The 23,121-nt window shown below is 42.6% G+C and overlaps 1 protein-coding gene across 1 annotated transcript in view; it reads right to left on the bottom strand.

The window, feature by feature from the left end:
• The window catches only part of LOC124283333 (separin-like), a 51,539-nt gene extending 28,984 nt beyond the window's left edge, over positions 1 to 22,555 (bottom strand). The window contains exons 1-5 of the mRNA XM_046719369.1: positions 22,391 to 22,555; positions 20,208 to 20,459; positions 18,480 to 19,434; positions 17,747 to 17,863; positions 17,324 to 17,466 (exon numbers count right to left, since the gene is read on the bottom strand). Coding sequence (XP_046575325.1) covers positions 17,324 to 17,466; positions 17,747 to 17,863; positions 18,480 to 19,434; positions 20,208 to 20,459; positions 22,391 to 22,462 — 1,539 coding nt within the window. The 5' untranslated portion in view covers positions 22,463 to 22,555. The remainder of the gene's footprint in view (positions 1 to 17,323; positions 17,467 to 17,746; positions 17,864 to 18,479; positions 19,435 to 20,207; positions 20,460 to 22,390) is intronic.
• Positions 22,556 to 23,121: the final 566 nt, after the last annotated feature.

Here is a 23,121-nt window from a genome sequence, read left to right as displayed (position 1 = left end):
AAGATATGATGAAACTTAAGCTAATTGTATAATATAAGTGAAAACAACCCTTTAGAGTTTGTTAGCTATGATATAAACCTAGTATTGAGCTTATGAAGGAAAACTTAAGCTACATATATAATAGCAAGAACTCCGTAGAGTTTGTTAGCTAATACATGTTATAATGTAACCATAAAGCTTAAAATATGATGAAACTTAAGTGAAATATATAATAGCAAAACCCTCTTTTAGAGTTTTGATAGCTAATATACCTATATGATATAAACATAGTACTAAGCTTAAGATATGAATAAGCTTAAGTTACATATATAATAGCTAAAACTCTGTAGAGTTTGTTAGCTAATACATGTTATAATATAACCATATTGCTTAGAAATATGATGATACTTAAGCCAAATAGCAAAAACTCTTTAGAGTTTGTTAGCTAATCTACTTATATGATATAAACATAGTACTAAGCTTAAGATATGAATAAGCTTAAGCTACCTATATAATAGCAAAACTCCTTAGAGTTTGTTAGCCAATATATTTTAATAATATGAGTATAGTACTATGCTTAAGGTATAATTAGCTTAAGTTACCTATATAATAGTAAAACTCCGTAGAGTTTGTTAGCTTAATTAACTTAAGCTATGTATAAAATAACCAAAAACTCTGTAGAGTTTGTTAGCTAATGCATTTATCATGTAACCATAGTATTACTCTTAAGATATGAATAACTTAAGGTAAATATATATAATAACAAACTCTGTAGAGTTGTTAACTTATATATTGTATGATGTAATAATCATAGTACTGTGATGATAAAAGGAACTTAAGTAAATTATATATAGCATGAAGCTATTTAGTATTGTTATAAGATAAGTAAAAATCTGTTAGATTGACTTATCTTCTCCGAGAGAACTGTCAGCTGTTGTGCGAGGACCATGGGATCGAATTGGTGTATACCTGAGGCGTCCTCGGTGGTGATATCTCTCAGATAATGGTTTGCAACCACCATATCAGATTTCAGAAATAAACCCTCCATTATTTCAATCACATTTGTGTAGAACAATTGTAGAAGTTAAGCTATAATATCATGAGTATTAAGCTCATGGAGGGTCGGAATAGGTCCATCCCGCATATGCGCGTAGTATGACAGTTCTGATCCAAATGGAGATATAGTACATGAGACTTCACTCTGCGTAAGTTGATGATAGAGGAAATAATCTGTTGCATTTTTTCCTCCTGTTTGGTTTGGTGGAGATAAATTTACAGTGCTCTTGCTGGCCATCTTGATAGAATCATCGTATCATGGGGTCCAAGTATGTCATCCAGGCGTGTTCATAAACCTCACTTGTGAGGTGTTGGAGCACTATATTCATATCCCCAGGTTGGGCGTGAAATTTCCGTTTTATTCTCCAAACAGAAGTTTAGTAGGTTTACTAACCATCTAGTTGTGTTAATTAGCTTGATGAAATTCAGCTGTAGTCTGAAGCAGCTGTGGATTTAGATCCACTTGTATCTTTTCGTCTAGGTAATTAAGCTGCGAAGTCCTTGGCGATGTAGGTGCACAACCAGGTGTGTCTGTCCTCGTTGAACTTTATGTAAAATCGCCTGACTGCCGATCCCTCGTCTTAACTTGACAGGGGAGGTCTCTAAGCTGAAGAAAGGCAGTCTAATCATGAATGTTCAGGTTAACTGGACTGTAATGAGGCTTGCTCGTTCACTGATATATAGTTGTCACTTGTGGCGTAAGTCTTGAACTGTGAATTGAGATCGACCTCTGTGTGAGGTCGTTGTCCCTCGCATGGTCCAATCAGAACAAGGCATTTTGATTCTGTATAATACCAGCGGCTGTGATGTCACCGGTGTAGCGGGAAAAAACCCACCTTGAATAAATTCTTGTCGTCGTTGATATTAGCATAAGCGTCGGTCTTCACCGTAGCTTCGAAGTTATCCAGTGACCACGTGTTTGAGGGTTAATGGTAATCGTAGCGAAACCCCGGGTGAAATATCTCGCTCTGTAATTTTATGCTGGGTAGGTTATTTTCCTGGTTGTCGTGAAAGTAATTTCAGTTTTGAATATAATTCCGACTTCCTTATATATAAGGGTATAAACAACTTGCAAGTTGTGAGCTTGTAGACTGTATACATGAATGTATCGTCATAATTGTAGAATTAACGTTGAACTTGTTGTACATATTTCTTCTCAGAAACTTTGGCGATTAAGAGTTATACTAAGCTGTAACAAGGCTGCTGTTCAATTTCGATATTGAATTGTCTGCAGATATGCGTAATGGTCACGCATGTAGATAATCGTATCGTCGTCCGGGATTGTATATTAGCAATTTATACGGAATAGTTGATTTCTGTGAAGATCTATGAAATGTCGTTGACTAATAATACAGCGGCGTTCTGTGTTGTAAATAGCCTGAGCAATTATCTTAGCGTAGGCTTATAGGCGGCATCTGGCATACAGTTGATAATCAACTTATCGCGGCGTCTTGAAAACGGACTGACGAGTAGCTATATATGGCCGAGTGGCTAGTATATGGAAACCTTGGAGGAGACTTCCTCGGTGAGCGCCGGAGACTTAGCGAAGTTCTCGAAGTATCCCTTCTAGATCTTCTGGGTGAAGTAGACTTGGAGCCACTTAGCCTTAGCGACCATCGCGAAGGTGTCGAATCAAAGCCCGATTAGTATATATATATATATATAAATATATATATGGCTTGCCGTGAACAGCCTCTGTGTTTAACAGGATGTGGGATCGTGCGGCGCTTGCCTAAAATAGGGCGCATGGATCATCTTATCATATTCAGAAGTCGTGTTCACGAAGTCTGGTGATAAGTGTCTAATTGATCGTTCTAGATCTATTTAGGCCAGCGAACATCACGTCTCGTCATGGATTCAACAGAACCAATATCACGATTGTAGTTCTTATACTTGATATCGATGATCAACTTGTCTATGGGTTGATCTTTCGGAGACTTGTGAGAGCGTTGATAGTTTGCGAAGCTCTTGTATAGTCCCTCGATGTCCTTCTAGATGATGATGATCTGGATTCAGGTGTCCTTGCGCATGCCTTAGCGAAGCTTCCTCTGCGTCGGTCGGAGGAGCAGCGATATGACCTTCAGCGAAGGCTTCCGTGATGTCTGATGGTCGAGTCCACATCTAGGGATGAAACGCATAAGGTGATGATCTATCCTGCCTTCGCGAAGTCGCCAGCGAAGGCTGTACATCTAGGTTCTTTCCGCGCCGCGAGGCTGTACATCTAGGTCCTTTCGCCTTAGCGAAGGCCCAGCGAAGGCTGTACATCTAGGTCCTTCGTCAAGGTGGTCCGTGACTTCCTCAGCGAAGGTGACATCGTCCTGGCTGCTACGTTGGACGGGGGTGCCTCTGGGGTGCTGTCACGTTGGAGCCTTGGCGAAGGCTTTCGGACCCTGCTACGCAGATTATAGTGGTCCTCCATGATGTTCATAATTTGTCGCATCATGTCTTCTGGGATGGTCTGCGGCGAGGTAAATTCGGTGCTTTATCTGCGGTGTTAATGGAGGGTCCACGGAAAATCGTCCGACATCAGTGTAGAGGCATCAGGCTGCATGGTGATCTCTGCTGATGTCGTTGTAGCTAATCACCGGTCGTTTCTTGTGAAAATGCGTCGTCGGGGATGATGATCAGCTGATCATCATAGAGGTCCAGGTCATCGGCTGGAACAATCTCGGTTGAGAAAGTCCTAGTAGACTTCGTTGATTTTCCCTCAGAGGTCGGCGCTGCCCTGGGTGTCGCGGCGTCTGCGTTGAGTGTTGGTAATGATGGGACCCTCAGGACGATCATCGCATATCTGCGTTGGTACATCAGGCTGCATGCTGATCTGTGCGACATCGGTCAATCTTTGATGTACATCGGTATGATGACCGGCTGATCATCATACAGGCCCAAAACGCGATGGGAGCGGTCTCGGCTGTTGAGATGTAGTAGAAAAACCCTCTAGTCTTCTGCTGCGGCGATGGGATGTCTGGGGAAGCAGGATGCTTCTTGGAGATGGCGGACTACGTCCCACACCTCACCACCACTCTAGCGGAACACCACACGGGAGAAGTCGGCCAACAGCAGTAGACTGGCGAGGGTTCGGTGTATCAGTCATACTAGACTCTGCATCGCGACCTATCTGCCAATGCGTGCCAAGCGCCAAAGTAAATATTAATAAAAGGTAGAATTGGATAAATTAGTACGCAACTGCAATGTGAATATAATAAACATGGCCATTACATCATATTAAAGGCGGATCAGCAGCAGCATAAAAAGCGTAATCTGCAATAGTACAGAATTTTCATCAAGCGTAATCCACTGAAACAAACCGCAGTCCGTGAATAAACTGTAGAAAAGCGACTAAATATCAATATATAATCGTTGAAGGATACTAGCTAAACCTCTATAGATGTCTATATGGGGTAACTAACTAAATATAATTCAAAGGATATAGTGTGTCGGGAGACACAGGCGCTCTCACGTCCAGCTCACTGGGCGAAGAAGGAGAGAGTGAGGCACATGGGTAGAGGTGGCGCCCTCGTTCCCGAGCTTGTGGAAAGGAGGTAACTCGTGGTGAATACTAATTAGTGATTTTAAATTGAAGGGAGCTTCAATTAGGGAGATACAAGTGTTCCACTATGTTCGCAAGAAGAAGAAGACAAGCAAAAAGAGCATGAGTCAGGATAAGGAAAAATTTGATATTTTATACTTATCCTGACTCATGCTATATGCTTATCTCCCTTTCCCTTCAAATGGTACGTGGAAACTTGAATCCCTTTGCTCCCTGAAGCAAACTTAAAATCACTCACCCATCGGTTTGCCTCCCCTTTCCCGCTGCAGTGTCCCACGTGACCAGCACACTGCCATGTTCTTATCACTCTCTCCCTAGTTAAGCCCGCACTAAAACCTACATGAAGGTCTGTAGTGCTGAGAGGGGACGGTTGGGAGGGCCCTTCAAATCATGAGTCAGGATAAGTATAAAATATCAAGTTTATCCGAAAAATTACATATTTTGCCTTATCCTGACTCATGCTATATGCTTAAGAAATCCAACGGAATAGGTGGTGGGTCAGCCACCTTCCGGGACTCCCTGTGATCTAATAGTCAAGATAGCATCTGCTGATATACCCCCTGGGAGCTCTTCTTACGGCTTCTTCGTGTTGAATTTTGATAATGATCGGGGGACCACATTCTCTTAATTTAATGAAAAAAGTAAATCTACTAGATTTCGTGGATTTTAGACAACTAGTACGCTCGATGTCTAGTTATCTGGAACAACTCAAATGTTAAGGTAAGAACGCTACCAGAACTGAATCGCGACCCATCTGTTAAGGTAGGAATGCTCGTAGTTCAGGAGACTTCAATAGTCGTGGCAGGATGAAAAGATGCTTGAACTACCTCCTCCTTGTAGCAGTCCTTTCTAGGTAGATCTTTAAGGCTCCAACTGGACATAGGGACAGATCTTGTGTATTATATGGTCCAAGTATCGTAGATAATGCCGGGACGTGGAATTGTCTATCTAGTTGACCTGGCAGTTGATTTTTCGCTATAAAGTCCCACCTAAGTCCTAGGGGGACTGCAGCATGTTCTCCAGTGTGAAATCTTGTTCGTCCGTAATCAAGGGCGTGTATCTCCGACATCCATGCCACTGTAGTTAGTGCAAGGAGAAAAAGCATCTTCCGGGTTGAGGTTCCGGGTTGATCGTCCTAAGGCCAGTGTAACTGCCTTAGCTGCTCTAATGGAATACCCTCTTCTTCTCAAGCAGTGCGTGATATGTTCCATGCGTGAAGTCAGAATCCTGTTGGACTGCCGTGTGGTTGCCGTGTGGTTGCCGTGTGTGAGGGTGGATCAGTAGATTCGGGTTATCTGGTAGGCACGGCGTTGGTTTTCCTAGGAGCTGTAATAGGTCTGGAAACCAGCTTCTCGCTGGCCAGTTGGGCGCGACCAAAAGCAGTCGTAGGACTTTGGTCTGGTCGATTTTTAGCAGAACTTGTAGTAGTAACAGGATTGGTAGCAGGAACGCATACATGTTCAGTCCCTCCCATGGAATGGCTAGAGCATCGAGAGCCCAGGCTTGAGGATCCGGTACTGGTGAGACGTACCCCGCAATCAGGTGATTGAAGCTGTCACAAACAGATCTATGAGAGGACGGCCTTGGCCTACAGTCAGCAGCTGGAACGCCTCCAGATGTAACATCCACTCTGTGGGTGCTGGTTGGACTAGTCTGAATAGGGCGTCGCCTAAGACGTTCCTTGCTCCTGGAATGTGGTAGGCCTTCATCCATAGGTTAAGGTTGTCTGCTAGGTTGAAGAGCTGGAACGTCAGTTCTGGTAGTGGCACTGATCTTATGTAGAAGGCTACTATCGAGTTGTGGATCATGAGGAACTGATTCCTTAACAACTACGCCTTGAATTCCAGCTGGTTTATGTGTAAGGCTCTTTCTTCCAGCAACCAAGTCCATGATGCGGTCTCTTTGTTGCAATGCGTTCCCCATCCCTGTAGAGATGCATCCACAAAGAGATGAAGGTTGTAAGCCAGCTCTTGCAAATAGGGTTCTCCACAGACATTCGACTTGTCCGTCCACCAGAGTAAGTATGACTTCAGGTGCTGAGGTATGGAGATCTTCTGCAGACTGCAGAGATGAGGCTAGATGAAGCGTTGTAGCAGTCGTAGCTGTAGTCTTCCTCTGCGCGTGAGAGCCTGTGCTGACGTGAGGAGACCCAGTAAACACTGCCATGTTTTTATCTGTAGTGGACCGTTGAGAGCAGCGGGAAGACATGCTTGTATGTTTGACCACCGATCTTCCCGGAATGGTGATGCGATTCTACATGGTCTGGAATCTGATGCCTAGGAACTGTATATATCCTGTGATGGCTCTAGTTCCGATTTCATGTGACTGACTAGCCAGCCTATGTGTGTTAGTAGATGGATCGTTAACTGCAGTTGATGTCCGACCTGATCTGCTAGTTGATGCGCTTGAAACCCGTCATCTAGACAGAAGGCACTGTGAAATCCCTGTTGATGTAGATACGCGACAATTGGCTTAGTTACACGTATAAACAGCCACAGGGCTGAGGAAATTCCAAAGGGGAAGACCTTGCACCAATAGTGGTGCCCTTGATACAGGAACTCGATGCTGGATGTATAGGGATGTGCAGTTAAGCATCTTGCAGATCTATGCTGGCTAGATAGTTGTTGGGTCTGATGAGATGACGCAATTGAGGTAAGTGCAGCATCTTGAACTTGTCTGGTATCAGCAAATAGTCTAGTTTGAAGCGCTTCATATTGTAGATGAGGCCGAACTTCTCCATGGAGTTCATTTTTGGTACTAGGAAGGATGGAGGGTAAAAGCCTGGTGAGAGGTTGCATTGGCCCAGGATCTCAACGGCGTTTTTATTACTGCATTGTGGCTCGGGGTGATGATGTACCTGTGGGTTGACAGTAAGCGGAGGTGTTGCCTTGAACTGGATCCTGTATCCCTCTCGTAAAATCTCCACGAAGTAGTCATCTCCTAGTAGACTCCAGTGCTCCCAGTAGCTGCCCAGATGTCCATCCACACTTGACAGTAGCACAAAAACAACTGGGGGTGGGACGGACCAGTCGTTCCGAACCTGGGCCCTTATTCTCGAAACGTTCATAGTCCTAAGAATTCTTAACTTTGACCGTAGCCAATGTCTTAAGAATGGGCTTAAGAAGTTCATAGGACTTAAGAAGTTTCGAGAATAGCTAACCTGAACTTCAGCGCCGCGATGAACGGGAGTAGCCGTAGGAATGGCCTCTGCCAGAAAACGCTCTGGAGTTATCAGATGAGCGACGAAAAGAATTTGACCTGCCACCGCTAGACGACGGATATTTCTTCCCTTGGCCTTCTGGAAAATCTGGATCGGAACTGGTTACGATGTGAAGGCTGACGATTTGCATTGGTCATGGTCTGCATTGACATGATTATCGTCTGGTCCTTAGCGTCTTGTGACACTTCTCTGGACATCTGCCTTATTCCGTCGTGAAACAAGGTAGGGGCTGCCCAAGGTTTACGTGGTAACGGTTTCGTATATAAATCCAGCCATGAACACGATAAGAGACCCTGATGACGTAGAAGGGTGATCCCCACTGATGTAGATGCCAGGTGGTCAGAGATAAACTCTTGATCCTTCTGTTGAGCAACGAGCGCTGACAAAATCATCAGTTCGTGTTCGGACTTCGGATTCTTGAAAGTCTTAATCATCACCTCATTGATGGCCTGGGACCTTGCTAATCCAAAGAAAGCCCTCCTGGTAGTAGTGTCAAGTTGAGCCAGTTTGCGATCCTCGACCCTATAGCTGCATAAGTAGACAGAAATCTTCATCAATTTCCTGTGCCTTCGGGAAGGGTTCCATATTATGTAATGGGAATTTCCGAACGATAAACATTGGTGTATGCTGCCCTTGATTCTTTGTAGCCTTCGTGAACGCTATCTTCAGATTCTCTGGGACCTGAGATATCGGTTTAATCGGCTGGATGGTGATGGAGTCGAAATCATCATCCTGTAAGCAGTATGTATCCCCCTGGGTTGGAGTTCCAGGTAGGCGAGTATATTGGCAGACTATCAGCTATCCAGGATAGTATCTCTTGTATCTCTTCTCCTACCGCCGGACCTTCCTCAGGTGTAGGGTTCGCGAACACTGTAGACGAGTGTGTGACCGGTTGTTGACGCTCAGTAGCTAATCGTTATTCCATTGCCTGGATAACCTTGCTTCAGATGTTATCCACGAAGTCGTCTGGGTTGAAGGCTTGCAAGGAGGACCATGGTACCAACTCTAGGGGTTCGCGCACTAGACCAGATGGCATCAGAGCCAGGTTAGCGTTAGCGAACACTAGCGGGTTGTCTGTGGTCTGCTGACGTTGATAACCATCAGTTGATTGCCTCGAAGGGTTCACAAACCCTGTAGATATCTGCTTGGATACTGGCTGCCAGCTGGTCAGAGGGTTGACGAACCCTGACGAAATTGTAGAGGAACTGTGAGGTGTGGACTGCCTGGACATCAACGTAGTAGATGTGTGACTAGTCTGCGTTGAAGGGTTCACGAACCCTGTTGCTGCAACTGGAGACAACTTCTGTGATGAACGTAGGAAGATCTCAGGCTCCAGGATGGGTGGCTGCAAGAGCAGGTTGATAGCTTCGTCAGCAGGCACCAGGTCGTCAGCAACGATCTAACTTCCGCAGCTGGCACAGAGGATCTAGTAGACTTTGAAGACGATTTAGATGCAGACGACTTCGAAGTAGATCTCGACGATGTAAGCATCTTCGTATTGGATGACGTAGAATTCTCCTTCTTAGAAGACTGCAACTCAGACCCATCCCTAAGAGGGTACTTCCTCTTAGAAAGGGACTGCGATGCTACCTGAGTAGAAACCTTGTCTTTACTCTTGAGTAAAAGGGACAACAAAAATTTATTAAATTCTCATGTTGACAAATGTGTTCAATATATACAACATGAATATAAAGAACACGAAGTAGGCCCACAAGATGAACAGACAGGGTGAGGGTCAACCTCAGAAGTACGCAGTCTGCATTGTTTACATGCAGGCATACACAACCAGTCACCTGAAATCGGAGTAAAATAAAAAAATAGCCATCAATTTACATGAATAAATACATCGTACATATAATAGAATGCCTAAGGATAGAATTCACGGTATTTATTTGAATATAGGCCTAAATAGAAAAGGATATGAAGCTGTAAAAGGGACCAGAAGTAGCCGACCAAAAGTCCACTTGCACGATGAAAGAGAGAGTGATAAGAGCATGGCAGTGTGCTGGTCACTTAGGACACTGCAAAGGGATTCAAGTTTCCACGTACCATTAGAAGGGAAAGGGAGATAAGCATATAGCATGAGTCAGGATAAGGAAAAATATGTAATTTTCTGAATAAAATTGATATTTTATACTTATCCTGACTCATGCTTATTATGCTTGTCTCCTACGCGAATGATAGTGGAACACTTGAAATCCCTTGTAATTCCCTTTAAAGCGGACGTAAAAGTACACTCACCCACGAGTTGCCTCCCTTGCATAGTTTCCCGCCAAAACAGTCACATGACTAACCATCACTCTCTCCGTAATATCCCCGACACGTTGATTTACCATGAAATCCGAAGTGCCATCAGTGGGGAGGTTGGGAGGGCTTGACATCATGAGTCAGGATAAGTATAAAATATCAATTTTATTCAGAAAATTACATGTTTTTCCTTATCCTGACTCATGCTTATTATGCTTCCAGAATCCGACCGATTGGTGGTGGGTCAGGTCACCTTCTCGGATTTACTGGTTGTCCTAGATACGTCCTGTATCTACCCCAATGGGAACAATCATACGGCACTTCTTGACAACCCTGTTCTTCCAACTTCCATCTGCCAACTCGGGGGGTACCACATCTTGTCAGACTTCTTTATGACAAATGAATCTATGATTCATGTGGATTTAAGATATACTAGTGTATCCTTGCTAGATATCTATAACAACCCATATAAGAAGTATCTTCTTATCATAAGAGTTGCCACCCTTTTCGCGTACGAGTTCTTCCGTACAAGTACAGGGTCTAAATCACTCATGTTAGTCTGTTCTAGACATAAACTTGGACTCTCAACCAAGACTCTCCAGAGCGAAGGTTATTAGCAAGTCACGTGATAAGAGGGTGAGACTTCCAATTCAACGCCTCTGTGGAACTGTTAGTTGTTGTGCAACAACAAGTGGCCCAAACTGGTGAATGCCGGAGACGTCTTCGTGGCAATGTCTCTCAGGTAGTGGTTGGCAAACACTGTATCAGATATCCAAAAGCAGCCCTCCATTATTGATGCTATCATACAGAGTGAGAGTAGACGCCAAAGCTCTGACTTCGTGTGGGTTGGATGCACTTGGAGGTGGCAGTCCTGCTGCTTTGTAGGCCCTTAGTATAACGGCTCTCATCCATACGGATAATGTTGTTCTGGAAACTTCTGTGGATGTCTCTGTAGACAACGGGATGAACAGGCGCTTGAACTTCTGTCTCCTTGTTCTTGTCCGGTTAAGGTAAATTTTCAATGCTCTGACCGGGCATACAGATAAATCCTGTACATCCTCCTGTCCGAGGATTGTTGATAATGATGGTACATGGAACTGTCTATCTGGATGACCAGGTAGCTGATTCTTTGCCACAAAATCCCATCTGAGTCCTAAATGTGCTACCGCACGATGTCCTGTGTCGAACCGAGTTCGTCCAAAATCCAGCGCATGTATCTCTGATAGTCGAGCTGCCGTGGCTAAGGCGAGTAGAAACAGCGTTTTTTGCGTAAGTAGTTCGAGTGACGTTTGCTCTAACGGCTCGTAGGTATCACTGGTGAGATGTTGTAGTACTACATTGAGATCCCATGCAGGTGCCTTGAATTTCTTTTGCTGATCCTCCAGCATAAAAGAACGTAGTAAGGCCAGTAGTTCTGATACTTTCGTCAATTTGCTGCCTGTCTGCATGGTCAGTACTGTGCTAGTAGCTGCCAAGTACGTAGATACGGTCGAACCTTTCAATCTCTTGGTCTGTCATAGATGACATAAGTAAACCGCCACTTGAGGATGAGATGCTTTCATTGCTGTGAACCCTTGAGCCGAGCATATTGTTGAAATCTCTGCCATTTATCTTCATACAGGTTGCGAGTAGATCTGCGAAGAGCTAAAGTGACCGCTTTCGCTGCTCTGGTGGAATAACCTCTCTTCCTCAAGCAAGTTTTGATACTGTCAATGCGTGAAGCTGGAACACTGCCGGATTCCCGTGAACTGGCTTGGTGTGTGGATGAACCAGTAGGTTCGGCCATTCTAGTAGTTTCAGGGTTGGCTTTCCTAGTTCATGAATGAGATCTGGAAACCACACTCTCGCTGGCCAAAAGGGCGCGACCAAAATCAGTTGGAGGACTGTAGTCTGCCTGATTTTCTCGAGTACTTGTGGGATTAGAACCGGCGGTGGAAACGCGTATGAGTTTAGTCCTTCCCACAACATGTTCAATGCGTCTGTTGTGCATGCTAGCGGATCTGGTACCGGTGAGACGAACGTCTGTTTCTGTCTTTTGAACCTTGTGGCAAACAAATTTATAGATGGAGATCCTAGCCACCTTATGATGAGACGAAACACCTCCGGATGAAGCATCCATTCTGTTGGGGATGGTTGCTGTGGCCGAGACAGAGCATCTGCTAGGATGTTCTTTGTTCCGGGAATGTGACACGCCTTTATCCAGATGTTCAGCTTGTCTAAAATGTCGAACAGATGAAATATGAGATGTAGCAGACTTGCTGATCTTGTTGAGCCTTGTCTGTTGATGTAAAATGCCACTGTGGAGTTGTCTGTGTGCACTGTCAATACTTTGTTGATCAGAGGCTTCGACCAATGTTGTAAGGCGATTATGACTGTCTTCATCTCTAGTTGATTGATATGCAGATGTCGTTCCCTTTCAGACCACTTTCCTGCAGCTACCCTGCTCTCGAGGTGTGCTCCCGATCCTTGCAGAGACGCGTCCACGTACAGATGTGTGTCGCAAACCGGCTCTTCTAAAAAAGTGCCTCCGCAAACATTCGACTTGGGAGTCCACCATAACAGGAATGATTGTAGACTCTCCGGTAGAGTACTGCTGAGGTGAGCGTTCAGAAATTGCTGCAACGGACGTAGTTGTAATCTTCCTCTGCGAGTTAAGTCCTGCGCTGAGGTGAGTAGACCCAGAAGGCGTTGCCATGTTCAGACATTCAATGGAGAGATGACTGCTTGCGGGATCATGGCTAGTATCTTGATCCAACGATCTTCTGGGACTATGATGCGATTTTCTGTTGTGACGAACCTTATCCCTAGGAATTGTAGATCCTGTGTGGGTTCCAATTCCGATTTCCGTAGATTTACTAGCCAACCCAGTTGCGTTAGTAGTCTGATGGTGAAGTCCAGTTGTAGCTTGAGCTGACTGGCTTCCTGATGAGCTTAAATACCGCTGTCCAGGTCAAAAGCACTGCGTAGACCTTGATGATGTAGAAAGGCGACTATGGGCTTGGTTACTCATGTAAACAACCATGGGGCCGAAGATATTCCAAACGGCAGGACTTTCCACTGGAAATGTCGACCTTGTAACAGGAATTGCAGATACTTTCTTGAGTCCTGATGTATGGGGATGTGTAGGTACGCATTCTGCAGGTCTATGCTGGCTAGATAATCTGCTGGATCGAATAAGACGCCGTAGTTGAGGAAGATGGATCATCTTGAACTTCGCGGGTTTGAGGAGGTAATCTAGGTTGAACTTCTTCATGTTGTAGATCAGCCTGAACTTCTCCTTGGAATTCTTCTTGGGTACCAGGAAAATTGGGGAATAAGTTGGGGTGGCCTTCAGTTGAACTCTGTAACCTTCTCGAAGGATCTGTGATATGTAGTCCTCCTGTAGTATTCCCCAATTTTCCCAGTAACGTTGCAGACGTCCACCCACTGTCAATGGTTGCACAGGAACGGTTGGGGTGGAAGACTCCAGTCGTTCAGAACCCCATCTTCAACGTTTCAATTCCCAGGAACCTCTGGGGGTGCGTCCTCGCCCCGAGGCATTCCTGGTATTCCCAGCTGGCCGACGAAAGGAACCTCTTGCTCCTCTGGAACTGGAATATTTCCTCTCCTTGGCCTTCTGGATATTCGCGAACTTGGATTTTTTGCTGTAACGATGAGACGTCTGGCGGATGACATTCGCTAAGGTGTCGATCGACTTGATCATCATCACTTCTCTACAGTCGTGAGTGACCTCTTTGGCAACCTCTTCAATTCCTCCGCCGAAAAGGGTAGGCACTGACTATGGGGCTCTCAGGAGTGACTTGGTATATCTTTCGCTCCATTTGCAGGATGACAGAAGACCTTGTCTTCTTAACAGCATAAGGCCCGCAGATGTAGATGCCAAGTGGTCCGACATGAACTGTTGATACCTCTTCTGGGTGAGAAGTGCAGATAAAATCATCCTATTCTCTTCTGCACGAGAGTTCTGGAACTTTGCAATGAGTGCCCCGTTGATTGCTCTCGTTCTAGCCAGGCCGAAGAATGTGCGTCTAGTTGTGGTGTCCAACTGGGCAATCTTCTTATCTTCCACTTTATATAATTTACTGCGACTATCGTTGATAAGTCTGTAATTCTCATCCAAGTCGGGCGCTCTCATAAATGGCTCCATGTGGTGAAGAGGGAATCTTCGCGCATTAAAAACTGGAATGTGCTGGTTCTGCGACTTCTTTGCTTTCTTGAAGGCGAAACTGAGGCTTGCCGGGACTCCTACGATCGGCTCAATAGGCAGGATAGTGAGCGAATCAAAGTCATCATCAACCATTCTGTAAGTGAGTGCTTCATTCCGTTCCTTGGATGGAGATGCAAAGTCTAGACCACTCGCGATCCATGAAGTAACCTCTGCATCGTAGAAGATCCCATCGCTCTCTTCATCCTTGTCTGACAAGCTGTGTCTTCGCGAATCCCTTCGCGCTTGCTCCAATTGCGAGTCCTTCCTAGGATCCTCCTTTCGCGAATGATCATCACGGCTGGAATCTCTTGTTCGCAAACGATCCTCCCTGTAGGCCGGTGAAGTAGATCTATGACTGTAAGATCTGCTTGATACTGACGTGGTGCGTTCGCGCCTCGGAGGAGATTCCCTGGAGATGGAACGGTGACATTCTCGAACTGTATCCTCCTCATTAACATTCGCGGATCCCTCTCGACTGCAGAACATTGAATCCTCAGTAAGTGAATACCTTCTCGAACGCTGGTGATCCTTCGTCGTGACTGCATTCTACCAGGAACATGTAGCAAGGAAACCATGATCGCGCTGTCCGCCATTTTGCCAGCCACAAGGCTGGAAAACAGAGAACCCACGGCAAAGTTACAACAAAAGATGAATGAGAATATCAACATATGAAGTCCATCTGACGCCTGTGCGTAAAGAAAGGAACCATACATACAGATTGAGACTCTTTTACACTCATCGTATCGGTAGGAGAGCAAACTCGAAACGAACACCATGCACGTCTATTCAACAGAACGACAGCATGAAAAGTGAGGTACGAGGTAGACAGCGAGAGTTACCTGCTCTTGGCTGTAGGGGGTCTGGTGGGGCCCTGTAGGGGTGGTCTCACAAGACAAAACAAGTTTTTTGTTTTGTCAATATTTTATTGAAAAATATAGTTACAACTGTCGTAGGATTTAAAATGGACATTTAAATGCTTATATGTACCCCAAGGAGGACTTCTTCTGAAAAAGAATAAACGGTTTTAGAGTTCTGCTCCGGAAAATAAAAATGTGCACGGACAGACGGAGTCCATTTTAATACCCAAGCAAAACGATTTGCGGGGGATAACAATATTTACGTAAATTTGGGCATAATTCCTATGTACACTGAATAATAATACAGACTGAAAACTGTATACAGCTAAATTTGGGCTAAAGGGTCAAAATATAAAAGGATATAGTGCCGTATAGGGACTCCCAAGTTGCCACAACCATCCACCAGGGCGATGGAGGAGAGAGTGACAAGCATGCTTAGTCATGTGACTGTTTTGGCAGGAAACTATGCAAGGGAGGCAACTCGTGGATGAGTGTACTTTTACATCTGCTTTAAAGGGAACTACAGGGATTTCAAGTGTTCCACTATCATTCGTAAGGAGGAGGAGACAAGCATAATAAGCATGAGTCAGGATAAGGAAAAATAGGTTTGTTTCAGAAGTAAGGACATCTCTCTGTATTTGGAGAAGAATGAGTTTCTTTTACTTCTGCATAAATGCATGTTTCATCTGTCTACTATCAAGCTTGTACTTGTACATTTATCATGTTACATCAACTATTTAACTACAGTGTACTCTGTCAATACCGGCATCAGTCGGGACCAAATAAAAATGCCGGTTTTGACAGAGTGCCGGTTTAGCTAAGTTCGCTTATGACGCCTGCGCACACGGAAGTTCGCTGTCGTACTGTCACTTTAGCATTAACAAGATGTTTGAATAAGAAACAAGGCAGTGTCTGAATGCACATTCATGTTGTTTAAATCAAATAAAAATGTCTGAAATCTCTTATTAAATTTCAACTGATCATATATTATCGGCAGAATTAAAATTATAAACTATTTTTCGCAATGTTATTGAAAACAACGATTCTTGTTTATGCTTCGCAGCGGGTCTACAATAGCATTGTCAAAGAGCAAAGTAACGATGTTTCAAACATCGAGGAAATCATTAAATTTATTGAAATCAACAATAACATTCATAAAAAGTTGTCCAGCATTACATATAAAATTACTATTTCCATACTTTTGTGCGATCATGCAATGTAAGTCAAGTCACTGACAAGTTACATCTCGCTTTCACCGCCTCCGTCTTGACGCCCGCACACGATGCTTAATGTGAAAATATATGCATGAAGCATTTTTGTCATAGGCCATAACCTAGCACGATATGTCCAATACGTTCCATAATTTACGTATAGGTAGCGATGTCTTTCTTAATATGTTCAGAATAGCATTATTTTACCCAAAACTTTCGTCTTAATCTAAAAAGTTTTCGCTTACTGAAGAAGGTATCCATTTCCATAATATGATTGGCTGCTTAGGTCACGGTTCGATTTTGACCAATCCGACCCTTATAAGCAGAGTGTAGTGAAAAGCGCCGTTAGAAACCAATCTTTATCCAATAAAATCGCTTCTTACAAATGTGAAAATACTCGGCAAGAGTACAGTGATATTGTTGATGTTCAGAGCTTTCGAACGATACCCGCCATCAAACGATTCGCCTCTATGTAAGTGACACGTGCCACTCACTAATTAACAAGAAACTGATTGACACTTCGCTTCTGAATAATCTCGGAAGTCAATACCCGCTGAATCAACAAAATGTAAACACTTGCTTGTTTATACAGTCAAACTGCCCACTACATGTATTAATTACTCTGTAAGTGTTACATACCACTCACTGATTAACAAGATACTGATTAACACTTCCCGTTTCTGAATAATCTCGGGAGTCACAGCGAATTGTGTTGTTACATCATTTGGACCTAATTGCATCAAAGGGTTACGCCGTCTTTCATGTGCCGGTTTTTACAGATTCGTTTTCATAACAACTTGTTCGTTGGGACTGAAAAACAATGCCGATATCCTGAATAGACAGATGCCGATGTTTACAGAAGTTTCTAAATGATAATAACGTGCATTTCTGCCGGGACCGAAACTTTGTGCCGATGTAGACAGAGTGCCGGTGTTAAGAGAGGCCGGTATTGACAGAGTCCACTGTATTAGAATAGATTACAAGTTACCAACCAACCTCTTCAATGCGAGCCTGTTTCTTGTCAGCGTCTGAGAAGCACCACTCCGTGAGCTGCTGACAAGTATTGCGATAGAACTCTGTGGCTTGCTTGTCCAGACTGCGGTTGTAGCAGAAGTGACCAAACTTCACCATTAGGTAGCCTGCAACCCACGAGATGTATAATGGTAACATGTCTGCGAGTAACAATAGTCGTAGCATAATCATCATAAGTCCTTCTTCAGTGACTTGTAATAGGCTGTATAAACTTCATTCCTCCATGTACATCGTATTCATGACGCCCTTTGAATACTTGAAACTGGACTCCGAACATGTTATTATTAAATATGCCTTGCATAAGATGTGCACCTGACAAGTAAACAAAAATCAATACATTTTTGTTTAAAGAATTATAAATTTAATTCTGAAATGGTGTCAACATACCAAAGTAGTATTTGTCATCAAAGTGTGTCTTATCTGATTCCACAACACCCAGCACATTGAGATAGAGAACAACAGCTTCCAGACACTCATCCAACAAAGCCTCCAGTTCTTCATCGTCTGAAAACAACAAACACACAGGGGTTGACAATTATCCTATCATCTTGTGCACAGACACTCAGGACAGAATTCGTTTGAACCCCCCTGTGAAGATTTGGTTTAGAATTGATCGTCAACAACACATGCATCTCTTAAGAGAGCAACTAATGGGATGGGGTGGTTAGTGTTGAATCCCAATGGCAATGACAGCGAGTGAGTTTAGTTTAAGCCGCACTCAGCAATATTCCAGCTATATGGCGGTGATCTGTAATTAATCGAGTCTGGTCCAGACAATCCAGTGATCAACAGCACAAGCATCGATCTACGCATTTGGGAACCGATGACATGTGTTAACCAAGTCAGCGAGTCTGACCACCTGATCCCCTTAGCCGCCTCTTACGACAAGCATGGGTTACTGAAAATCAATTCTAAACCGGATCTTCACAGGTTGGCAATGACAGATGCTCATGATGTCAATCACTGGACTGTCTTGAATTTGTAGCCAACTGTCTTACAGCTTGAGCAGTTCTGACTGTGGCATCAAGCAACAATCAAACAATTGCAACTTGAAGTACTATCGATAAACATGTTAAAGACAACATGATTCAATACAGAAGTGAATCTCAAGTACTCTTACCAGTAACAGCTTGAGACAACTTGTAAAACATCTGGAACTTGACATGAAAAGCATCCAGCATGTTCCTCTCAATCTGATCTCGTTTCAGTCCAGTCGAGGGTGTTCCTGCATCGCCAATCAATCGCCACTCCGATTCGAGAAAGTGTAGATACAAAGTCATGGTCATTCGGACCGCCTCCATCAGACCAACAGACAGATTGACAGTCAGGGGCACTGGCTTCAGCTGCATCATCAGCACCTGACACAACTCCAGGACGACCAAATGTCGACCACCATCTTCCTGACATTCATCAGTGGCTGTCATCAAACCCTCATTGGCTGACATCAACACAGACGCTACCTCATCAAAACGGACATCATCGCTGCATTCTTCTTGTAGCAAGGTGTCCATCTGTTTGACTACTGTCAGTATGCTGGTCACAACTTGGATCAAGCTTGTGTCAGCCATGTGATTGTCTTCCCCTGATTCACTGACCACCTCCAGGAGACAATGCACATCTGCCAACAGCTTATTTTGGGAAAGATACTTCACAGCTCGAATCACCGACTTGATAACAATCAAACCAAACTTTTCCTTGTTAAAAGTTAAAACATTTTCTAACATGGAGACAAAAATGCATAAAACTTGTCTCAAATCAGTCTGAATTGCAGACTTTTTCAATTTCAATTTGTTTGCTAAATGGATGTACCTGCCAAGAGCTATTTCAATTTTTTCCACATCAGAATCTTCAATTACTTCCTTCTTAAAGAGGAATTTCATAGCAAGAAATCTCAACTGGGTTGTGATAAGAAGTGAGTCTGGATTGCTGCCGGTAGTTTCATGTTTGACTGAGGAGTTCCAGAGTCGACTGTAGGTGTTCATTACAATGGGTTTAACACCAGGTGTCTCAGTTGTCACACCATGGAGGCAGCTGTACAGGAACACTCCAAGTTGATGCAGGTTGTCCATGTGACTCTGTCATTAAAAAAAATTGGTTGATAAACAACTGTCCCTAGTGTTAGTCTTATGTTAAGAGTTACTTTTCAACCATTTGCCAAGGATATGACTAAAAAATATTAAAAATGTGTCATTACCATCACTGACTGCAAATGAACCATACTGATTACAGTAATGGAAACAGGAAACATTTTTCTTAGCTGAGTTACTGTTACCATGGTGAATGATTGTTACAATCTAACCTTGCTTGTAAAAATAATAGATGCAGACCTTTTAGCCAAAACCCACAACTCAACACCTCATTTTATCTAGTGTTTCATGTAAATAATATAAATAGAGCATTCTTGAGTTGCATTTAGTGGCACAGAATAAAAATGAAAACAAAAAATCATGCAATGCAGTGTTCACGAATAGCGTCTGACCCTCTGACAAATCCGGCAGATCCAACAACGGTCCGATAGAAGTCTACAACCCGCCGGCCCCAGTGTCAGACTGTATATTTCACAATGACTTTCACTGAAGTTGTTATATGTGACATGTGACACTTGTTTGCCCTTTATAAATCTTATTATGTTTGTTAAAAATTTCAATGCCAGTTATAAGAAATTTTAAATATGAAATGTGTGTTTTAATTTTATTCTATGGGTCCTGTGAATTTTGAATGGGTCAGACAGACATCTGAAACTTACAGGACCCAATGTCCTGTTACTTTGAAACACCATTCGTGAACACTGGCAATGTAATATAGAATTTTGTTTGTATGCACAGTAAGACGTTTTCTTTTGGCTCACCTCTTGCACAAGCTTGTTCAAGATATGGTACACAAGTTTTGGTACAGTCAGTTCATCTTGTAATTTAATGCTGTCCCTAGCAGTCTGGTAACCGTGACAACAAACATGCACTGCTGCGATGAGGTTTTCGGGAACATCATTTCCAAGAACAGCAACGGCGGAATGCAGAAATTTAACTGCAAACATTCCTTTCTCTTTCAAGTCACCATTTTTTGCTTTGCCCTTTGCAGTTAGTATACTTGACAGGTATTCCTATAGCACAAGTGGTAGGGAAAAAATAGATTCAATGTTTGGCCATACCAAACAATATATAAGAAAGAAGCAAGTGACATCATGAGTAATATTACTACTACCTGTAAGCCTTTGTGCAAGGGTACAACATGCATAAACATAATCAACACGTCAAACATAAAAGTTGACACAACTATTAATGGATTTAATGAAAACCCTTCAAGAAATATGCAAACATTCATCTTGAATGTCAGCAAATGTCATCACTACTGATTGCAAAACAAAAGTCTTTAATCAAAGGCCAACAATTCTCATTGTTCCATAAACAACCAATTTGTGTTTGACTTACATGACTTGCACTCATAATATACATTATATTTTATAAATCAATACAGAAAAACACAACATGAATCAACACATTTTGTCACGAGTTATTAGTGATCAGCAATTATTGCCAATACCCACAAGTGACTTTTTTTACCTTTTCCGTGTAAACATGAGCATGATTAAAATGAAACTTTTTTCCAAATGTATGCACAAATTTTGTTAACAAATACACTGGATGCCCAACAGTTATCGCCATTATATTATAATTTGATGCCGCAGACCATGTTTTTATATAATGCGGTGGAAGGGAATCATGGCAGTACAAATAGGTGTTTCCTCACAATTAACTGTAACAGTTATCACCAGAATTCATGACATTCGTGAAATAATATATATTTATATCACAAAGTAACCTCAATAATTGTGTGACTAGTTGAATTGTTTTTTAACAGTAGATTGGTAGGGAATTAAACAAATAATGATGTTAGTGAACTTGAACTTGCTATCATATAGACAGTGTAGGAAAGATGTAGAAAATCTAGCCTGTCCACAGGACTGGCAGGTCAAATTTTTTACCAGTCCTGCCAAAATCTAGCCTGTTCTCCAAATATAAATAAAACACCTTCGGCAGTAAATATTCAAAAAGGTTATAATCATTATATATATGTCATTGGTTTGCTAAAATTGACCCGACATGAGGATGGACTAGATATTTTTTTAACCCGTCCTCCACAAAATTCATCCGTCTCGGACGTTGGGACGGGCTATCTTTCCTACACTGATATAGATCGTGTGACATCCCTTCCCACCCCCCGACTAAGTTAAATAATTGTATACGGTTCATAACTGTATCTTTAATTTATCTCTTATGTTACTTGCCATGAAAAATTATATTTTCCTGTCCTTTATTGTTGTCAAATACTGTGGGAAAAATACCAAAAGTGTAATTGACCAAAACTGTACACACGCAATACAGATGTATTGGCGATAACTGTTATGCAGCGACAACTGTTCGGCAGCCATTATAGGCTACACCAGAAAGGTATCCCGATTCAACCATGTCAATAATGTTAGAAAGACATAGGGTTATGCCATGACTGTTTCATGTAAGCTGATTTGTTAAAAAAATCAAACTTGGTCACATAGTAAAGTTTCATTTCTTCTGAATAGTTCATTGAAAAGAATTGTGATGCCTCGTAAACTAGTAACAGTTTTTCTTTACCTCTAAGTATTAAGAAATTCGCTTGGCTCAAGATTACACTGATGAAACATGAATCGGTAAAAGGATCAAAACTGATCGTGATAATGTAGATATCATCATTATCATATTAAATCATGACTGAACGTAGGAAATGTTTCCCAACTTTTATATCGAATAGTTATACATGACAGTTGTGATATGTGATACTCTAGTCTAATTCAATACAATACAGAATGTTTTATCATTCAGATCGAAGCACCCATGAAGCTAGCCTCCAAACTGCCGCAGTTGTTTTTCATTTTGAGGGCCCATTTTGATAGGGGAAATAGATCTATCGTGATAGGCAGACGGCTTTTCCATATGAAAGCTGAAGGGATAACCCACTGCCGCTGGTTGATTGCATAAGAAATCTACTCAAGATTACCTTTGTATCTTCAAGAATACCATCAAAATTCCTTTTGGTAATATTTTCTAATATCGACTGGCTGTTCGCCATCCTTGAGACTTTTCGCTCATAAATCAAAGGAAATCATCGGCGGGACAACAATAATCAAAACACGGAGCAAGAAGTACCGCCATGAAGGTTTAAAATGGCCGCGCTTGACCGGTGTAAACCGAAATCGACCCACAGTGAAAATATATCCACCACCATTGACCTAGTTTGTACAAAATTATCCCATTTGAAACGCAATCAAACGGACACATCTTGGCTAATCCCGTACAGAAAAAAAGTTGAATTAACTACTAACTTATTCTGTGTAATGATTTGGTAACGATTTCTATATGGTATTTATTATGCGAGAACAAACAAAGAAATAATATTGGCGGAGAGATACAGAATCGAAAAAGGATATATATTAAAGAGATTCTAAATAATCCACGTGACGCCTTTGCCTGAATAAAAAGCTTTTTTTTTTTTTTTTTTAAATAATAAAAATGAACCAATAATAAAAATGAACCATTAGTAAATGGCACGCTTAATTTTCAATGATATGAAAAAATAACTGTACCTTCAAACATGGACCATCCACCACCCTACATCAGAGAACATATAATAGATCTATTATATGGTCTCTGCCTACATCAATTCAGTGTGCGAGGAAATCACGAATGAAGGGTTCTATATGAAGGAGTTATGTATGCTCCCGGTATGAA

This window comes from Haliotis rubra, unplaced genomic scaffold (assembly GCF_003918875.1).
Source record: "Haliotis rubra isolate DU_JTF1 unplaced genomic scaffold, ASM391887v1 Scf313, whole genome shotgun sequence".
Classification (NCBI taxonomy): Eukaryota; Metazoa; Mollusca; class Gastropoda; order Lepetellida; family Haliotidae; genus Haliotis; species Haliotis rubra.
This window is presented reverse-complemented; position numbering and strand designations above follow the sequence as displayed.